This window comes from Musca vetustissima, unplaced genomic scaffold (genome assembly GCF_032173495.1).
Source record: "Musca vetustissima isolate MV318-11 ecotype Yass unplaced genomic scaffold, APGP_CSIRO_Mvet_v1 utg49954, whole genome shotgun sequence".
NCBI classification, from domain to species: domain Eukaryota; kingdom Metazoa; phylum Arthropoda; class Insecta; order Diptera; family Muscidae; genus Musca; species Musca vetustissima.
The window spans coordinates 15259-23117 of NW_026884792.1; the positions used below are offsets into that span (position 1 = coordinate 15259).

At 36.0% G+C, this 7859-nt stretch overlaps 2 protein-coding genes across 2 annotated transcripts; one reads left to right on the plus strand and one right to left on the minus strand.

Annotated features, from left to right (window-relative positions):
- Positions 1-615: 615 nt before the first annotated feature.
- Positions 616-993, minus strand: LOC133331811 (small ribosomal subunit protein mS37-like). The gene has a single exon (XM_061540186.1). It carries the CDS (start codon positions 982-984, stop codon positions 616-618), a length of 369 nt encoding a protein of 122 aa, XP_061396170.1. The 5' UTR covers positions 985-993.
- Positions 994-2922: 1929 nt separating this feature from the next.
- LOC133331807 (neuralized-like protein 2) lies at positions 2923-7124 on the plus strand. Its single transcript, XM_061540182.1, has 4 exons — positions 2923-2993; positions 3397-3830; positions 6651-6947; positions 7009-7124. Exons 1-4 carry the CDS (start codon positions 2923-2925, stop codon positions 7122-7124), a joined length of 918 nt encoding a protein of 305 aa, XP_061396166.1.
- Positions 7125-7859: the final 735 nt, after the last annotated feature.

Sequence of the window (7859 nt, forward strand, 5' to 3'; positions counted from 1 at the left end):
ATCAGTGACCCTCAATCCAAATTTCAGAGTTCTAGCTCTACTGGTTCGCCAAATACAAATGATATCATATTTAGTACTTTTTAGTACTTTTCGTACCCTTCTAGTACGAATTTCCAAAAACCCAGCCTTATCTGTCACATTTGGGCCAAGAGCGACCCTCACCCAAAATTTCAAGATTCTAGCTTCAGCCGTTTCGTCTGGGCGTTGATGAATCGTTAAATCAGTCAGTCAGTCAGTCAATCACTTTACTCTTTTATTAGTATAGATAAGTTCTGGTTTCAATTAACCGATTTTTTCGATAAACCGATGTTCGCTTATCCGAATTCGAATGTATAAGGGATTTCCCTTATAGCAACGTGAAATCAGCCGGCATAATTTGTTAATGTGCCAACAATATATCTATATTTTATTGAGAACAAAAAATGAGTAGTAATTCATTATCGCTTTGCTGATCCTCCATTTTTTTTGCATTGCACACACACTCGTAGTTAACGATAAAAATCAAAATATTTTATTTCTTAGAAATTATTCAAGGTAACAATCATTTTCAATTTACACCTAAATCATCAATCCTCTTTGTATAACCACTAAATGCAAATGGTCATATCGATGTTATTATTCAGGATTTGGGAACCGTCTCATATACTTATTCAATTGTTTATAATTTAGCTCTTTGCCGGGTGTAACAATACCCTTATTAATGGTTTCCTTGGCGGTTGCTTTCCGATCCATATAGACTTTGTAGCATCGTTTAAATTGTGTGATTTCCTTGTGACACATTTTCTCCACGAAATCATTCTCCTTGAGGCAGGCAAACAGCACTGACATCTCCTGCAGACAGGCTACATCTGAACCCGAATCTGCTTTACCACTGACAGTGTTCTTCAGACGCAATGGTAAAATCTCTTGGAATGGAACATCAGCCTCGTTTTGTGGAGTGCGTGCTTGACGTTTGGCAAAGAGGGCAGCAGTTGGTATACGCATGCTGTTCGAAAGGGCGGAATTCAGTTTTTAGAATTGTAAAATTTGAAACATAGCACGAAGTTGTATTAATTAGACTCACCTGGATCCAAATTTTATTTCATAAAAATCCAAAGAATACGAAAAATATCCAGCCAGCGGCCCCAAAAAAATTGCGGTTGTTACGAAAGTTATTTTTTGAAATTACAAAGCTGACATGGAAAATGGACGGCGTAGTAGTTTGAAAGGCGAGCACAAAGCAAAATGATTGATAAAGATTAGAATAAAAACAAAAACACAGGGATAGCAAGATAGAGTATGGGAAATATAGAAGAAATTGCAAAATAATGATTTTGGCACAAAACTGTTGGGTTTTAAGGTGGGTACACACTATCAGTTTCAAATGAAACACACATTTTGGGTTTCTACAATAGATTTGGTGAGTCAATAGAAGGACTTAATGAAACAGCAATATATAACAAAATAACCCTTTCTACAATAGATTCGGTGAGTCAATAGAAGGACTTAATGAAACAGTAACGGGCTAAATAATGTTCGTGTTGAGCGTTTTTTGTTATCGCGTTAACGCACGCAAAAAGTTAAAATATATTTAACTCCGAAGCGCAGCGGCGCCGGTGGGCTAGGACTGGGCAGCGATATAGGAGGCGCTCAATTGTCTCCCTCTCCTCCTCTTCAACGCAGAGTCTACAGTAATCAGTAACATCATGGTCCCATTTACTGGTAAAGGCCCTGATATTGCAATGACCAGTAATGATTTCTGTCATTACTCTTATTTCAGCTTTGCTCTGGTTGAAGTGTGATTGTGTCCTTTTGGTAGACAGAATCGGCCAAATAGATCTTGACACATTGCATCTAGGTCCGTTGGGCCAAAAGTTCATAGGCTCTTTCGTCAGAGAACGCCTCAAAGTTCCGATTGAGATGACATATGGATGGTTTGATTGAGCCATCAATTGCTAGATTTGTAGATTGAGATCCTCCAATGATATCAAAACACAGCCGATAGCTGTAAGTTCTTCCAAAACTGTTCTACACCTGAGGACGGCCTCAGGTTTGATGTAACAGGATTTGATGGCTTTAAGAGTCGCTTGACTATCCACAAAGATAGTTACCGGTACAACGATTTCTGCATCCACAATTTTTATCAATTCCCCTGCCTTCCAAATCGCGAAGATCTCAGCTTGGAAAACACTACAGTTTGTAGGTAAGCTCAAGGCCTAGCCTTTCACAGTAAACGCCAGCCCCTGTACCTTCTTCCATCTTGGATCCGTCTGTAGAGAAAACCATACCGTCCCCAAAGGTCCCTTTAACACAATTTTTTCTTGTTTTTTTACTTCTGTTGGTTATTAATCAGCCACTCTCAGCTTTTTTCCTCTAAATTTAATTTCGCGGCAACAGTCCGCTGAAGAACAATTTTCGAAACACATCAATTTATTTCATTATACCCATATACAAAAGTCCCATTTAAATTCCATTATGTTGAGGTTTCTATCCCAGTTTTTCAACCTAGGTTCTGTAATTTCCTCACAGCGAAAATAACTTTCCAGCTGAGAATTTGCAAAGAATTGCACCCATACCTACATTAGAGGAATATTCAAGACACTCCAAATGGTGGAGGGTGTTCAATAGTCGGTGCGACCGAATTTAACCGTTTTTCCATTGTTATCAACCATTTTCACCTTTCTCCCCTGTTCGTATCATTAATCATATGAAAACAGTTCCGTTGGTTCATTTCACAAAACCATACAATTGAACCCGTTCGTTCCGGAACGATACAACTCTAAACAATTGATACGTTGTTATTTTATTAGATTTTTTTCTGTAATAAATTAAGTGAATTTGTTGTTAAACAAAAAATTAAAAAATAAAACAATAACACACACACTCTCACGTATATATAAACAAAGTCAAACACACACAAAAAACAAAAACAAACGAATAAAAATGAGCGTACCCGAGACAAATAATAGTGCACCTGTAACTCCAGCTAATTATACGCCAGCTACATCAAAAAGGCAATTATCAACCTAATTTTTATTTGATGTTCCTATACATAATTTCAGTGTTTTCTATTGAATGGAATTTAGAGATATTGTATCGAAGAATTTTGATTGGAGAAATAAAAGTGACCAAAAAATATGCAATGTTTGTGTGTGTGCTCCAATTATGAAGCAAGTCATAAACTCGGGTGGTAAACTAGAATACCTTGGCTGGCCACTGGTACATATTTCTAATTGGATCATGCAATGGTGATACATGATTTGCAAATTCCAAATGCAATGGAATTGAGTTTTAGCTATTGCAAGGAAATCAAATTTTGCAAGAAATACCTCCACAGTTTTTTATAAGAGACCTTAAATAGTTATTGTTTGTAAGTGTGTTTTTTAATAAGTTTCCCACTTTTTTCATTATTTTTAGACAACTGTCCAGATTTCATCCTTACCATGGCAACAACATAATTCTATGTGAAGATAATACAGTCGCTTTTCGTAAGACCAGCTTTGCCGATGCGGTTACATTTTCCGAAAAACCCTTACAAATGGGTGAAATTTTCCTGGTAGAGATTGAGAAAAATGAACGTGGCTGGTCGGGCCATATGCGTTTGGGTCTAACACAATTGCTGCCCGATGTTTTGGGTTCAATGGATTCGGGTTTGCCACAATTTGCATTACCAGATTTGGCAAATTTAGGTACCTGTTGGATATTTCCTATATCAAAATTTGAATCTCATACACTGACACCACGTTCAAATGCCGGTGATGGTGGAGGTGGCGGAAGTGGTGGTGATAATTCGGCATTAGCTACGACAAACAATGGACAACCCTCAACAAGTTCATCTGGATCAACAAAAAGTAAGTTTGGAGTTTTTTTTGGCACTCTCTAACACAGGCACACACGTATATATATATAAGCATTTGTATGTAATTTGCATTGAAATTATATTGAGGGTTCAATCACCTAAACCAGATGAGTTTTTTACTTCCATAAATTACAGTCACAAAAAGGAGGGAAATCAACGCATTAACATGAGTAATTTTTAATTAGTCAGTCAATATAAATAAGAGATTAGTTTCTTCATACAATCGGAAATAATTTTAACTTTTTATCAGATTATGGAATTTAAAATATTTATTTTTTTGTACCCTCAGACTTATGTCGTTCACCCAGCTAACAATTTTTTTCGATATTTTGGAATTTAATTATAAATATTGTTGTTATTATTATTATTTTAAATACCCTCAGGCTTAAGGCTACCCAGCAAACATTTTTTCCGAAGTTTTCTGATATCAGTTTTTAACTGTGCCAAGGTTCTGGCGTCTACTGTGAAAGCCTAGGCCTCAAGTTTACCTACAAGTTGGATTGCAGCTGTAGGGTTTTCCATGCTGAAATCTTCGCGATTTGGAAGGCAGCGGTATTGATAAAAAATGTGGATGCAGAGGTCGTTGAACCGGTGACTACCTTCGTGGATAGTCAAGCGGCTCTTAAACCCATCAAATCTGAGGCCGTCCTCAAGTGTAGAACAGTTCAGGAAGAACTTGATTACAGCTATCGGCTGTTTTGGGTACCAGGACACCGTGATATCATGGACAATGAAAGAGCAGACGAATTAGCTTGACACGAATCTCAATCTACAGATCTAGCAATTGATGGCTCATTGAAACCACCCATATGTCATCTTTATCGGAACTTTGAGGCGTTCTTCGACGAAAGAGCCTATGAACTTTTGGTCCAACGAACCTAGGTGCAATGTGTCAAGATCTATTTGGCCGATTCTGTCTAACAAAAGGACGCACTCACTGTTGAACCTGAGCAAAGCTGAAATGCGAATAATGACAGGAATCATTACTGGTCATTGCAATATTAGGGCCTTTACTAGTAAATGGGACCATGATGTTACTGATTACTTTGGACTCTGCGTTGACGAGGAGGAGACGGAGACAATTGAGCATATTCTGTGTCACTATCCAGCCCTGGCTTACAGGCGGCACAGACTAGTGGGTGTTCATTTTCCAACGAGTCTTAGCTTCTTCTCAACAACTGAACCTGCTCTAATCTACAGCATAGAAACCTAAAGTGGCTGGGAAAGTGCAACCTTGACACGTAATATAGCTTCTGTCTTATCTCTATAGGCATCGATATTATTACAAACTTATTACAAACTGTCCTTCTTACATTTTCTTGTAAGCTTATCATCTCTCTTTATTTTCCCAATCTTCCCTGCCTTATAGATCTCAGAGTGCTGCAGCCACATAAGTGACTGCACATCCCCAAACCTAACCTAACTGAGTATAGAATGATGTTTGTTAAATATTATATAAATCGGGTCAAATTTAGATATAGCTCCCATAATTACTTTCGTCCGATTTTATGTAAATGGTGCACCAAAGACCCTATATTTCTTGCGATTTACACGAAATTGTGCATAGCGTTTAAGACGAAATTTGAAATACGATAGCGTATTGAGTCTAGATTGACGTATGTTAAGTTTCAATGAAAATTGCCAAGGTTTGTCCAATTCCGACGAAATTTGGAATATCGTACTGTATTGAGCCTAAATAGGCGTGTGTTAGATTTTGTTGAAATCGGTTCCGATTTAGATATAGCTCCCATATATATTTTCGTCCGATTTTTAGCAAATGGTGCACCAAAGCGTCAAATTTAGGTCGATTGGCACGAAATTTCGCACAACGTACTGACTTTAGGATAGTCTAACGTGTGCCTATTTTTATAGAAATCGATTCAGATTTAGATATAGCTCCCACATATATTTTCGTCCGATTTGGTGCCCCAAAGCGTCAAATTTAGGCCGATTGGCACGAAATTTTGCACAACTTAGGATAGCCTAACGTGTGCCAAGTTTTATTGAAATCGGTTCAGATTTAGATATATCTCCCATATATATTTTCATCCTATTTGAAGTAAATGGCGCACCAAAGCGTCAAATTTAGGCCGATAGGCATGAAATTTTGCACAACGTACTGGAGTTAGGATAGCCTAACGTGTGCCTAGATTCATTGAAATCGGTTCAAATTTAGATTTAGCTCTCATATATACTTTCACCCTTTGTACCAAATTTCGGCGAATTCGCACGCTCAAGAACCCCAAAATATCAAAAATTGAGGGGTACCTTTATATGGGGGATTAACCTAAACATGCACTGATGTAGCTCATCTTCGAATCTGACCTGTGTACAGAAAAAATACAACTCTATGCAAAATTTTGGCGGTCTATCTAAATTCGTTTAGAGGCTAGAGTGATTACAACTGACGGACGAACATGCATAAATCGTCATGGAAGTCTACGCTGACCAAGAATATATATACTTTATGGGGTCGGAAAAGATTATTTCGATAATTTATAAAAGGAAAAACAAACTTAATATACCCTCCATTCTAAGGAGGGTATAAAAAGATACAAATGTACCTGGTTATTGACCGTAGGGTTATGTTGGGTTCACATCACAGATCTGTTCACAGATCACATATTAAATTTAGCCCAATTTCATGTCAATGTTCATTAAAAAAAGCGATGTCTGTTAGGATACATCTCTTGAATATAGCCAAAGTGCTAAAGGGTATCATATAGTCGATCCCGTCCGACTTTTCTACTTTCTTTACTTTTTTTATCCAATTTAGAATTTTTATCTATATTTTTTTTTTTGTATTTTCCAGGTAGTATTTTAGGCGACTCAATGTATGTGCGTACACCCCGTGGTATGATACCCAAACGTTTGCTGAGACCAACTGCCGCCGATGGCATATTGCTGACAGACAAAGGATCCCGTATTGGTGTTGTATTTATACCCACCGAAAATGATAAGACAAAGGGTGAAATGCATTTCATTATCAATGGTGTGGATCAGGGACCGTGTACCCGAGATATACCACTGGATGAGGCACCACCCCTGCATGTGGTCATTGATGTGTATGGCACAACAAAACAAATACGCATCATACAATTATATGGCAGTGAGTACAATAAATAATAATTATTTTGTTCAAAAAAAAAAAATTAATTCCATTTTTTCAGTTGTTTCGCTACAAAATGCTTGCCGTGATGCTATACTCTTAAATATGAAACCACAAAATATTGACAAACTACCATTGCCAGAGCGTTTAAAGAATTTCCTTAAAGGTCAAGATTAATTAGTAATTATAATATAAATTTAATAAATTAACAAACAAGCAAACAATAAGAACTAACAACTAACACAAAACAAAAGCAAATACATTTGTATTACTAACACAAACAAAAAACAACAACAATGCAAAATAACTATTATAATGTTAGAAACAAAAAAACAAATTCTTTATGATACTGGGTATAAACATGAAATTATAAATTTCCTTATTATTTGAAAAAGTAAATAATTTTTTTTTATATACACCAACAGTCCTATATTATAATAAGAACTCTTTTTGTTCCCTTCCTTCCTATTCTATACTTAAAAATATATATATTCTCAATACTTATTATTATTAATTCGCACAAACAAAAAAAACTATTCTAAAAATAATTATCTTAAGGTTTAATTTTATATACAGAAAAGAAAAAACACCAACAACAACATACAGCAAGAGCCAAGCATTTGTATAATCACAATTGAAAATTTGTATATAACTATTTTCTTTGTTTTAAATATTATTTTATAAATTAAAATAATTTCACATACATACACACACAAACATGAAATGAAATAAAATATATATGAGTGTTTATTTTTTGCTTATAAAATGAGAAACCATTTGAAGAAAGGGAAGAAATCGGATTTTGAAGTTTCATCTGGGAGGAATTTTTGAGAATAATTTAGAAATTCAAATTTCCAAGGAAGCTTCTTAGAACAGAAGGAAATAATGAAAAGCACATGGTATAAATGATAT

What these genes read in the sequence shown, in the direction of transcription:
- LOC133331811 (XM_061540186.1), bottom strand. Translation starts at nt 984, where the DNA reads ATGCGTATACCAACTGCTGCCCTCTTTGCCAAACGTCAAGCACGCACT.
- LOC133331807 (XM_061540182.1), top strand. Translation starts at nt 2,923, where the DNA reads ATGAGCGTACCCGAGACAAATAATAGTGCACCTGTAACTCCAGCTAAT. An exon ending in TTCATCTGGATCAACAAAAA is followed by an intron (nt 3,831 to 6,650) that starts GTAAGTTTGGAG and finishes TGTATTTTCCAG; the next exon opens with GTAGTATTTTAGGCGACTCA. An exon ending in CATCATACAATTATATGGCA is followed by an intron (nt 6,948 to 7,008) that starts GTGAGTACAATA and finishes CCATTTTTTCAG; the next exon opens with TTGTTTCGCTACAAAATGCT.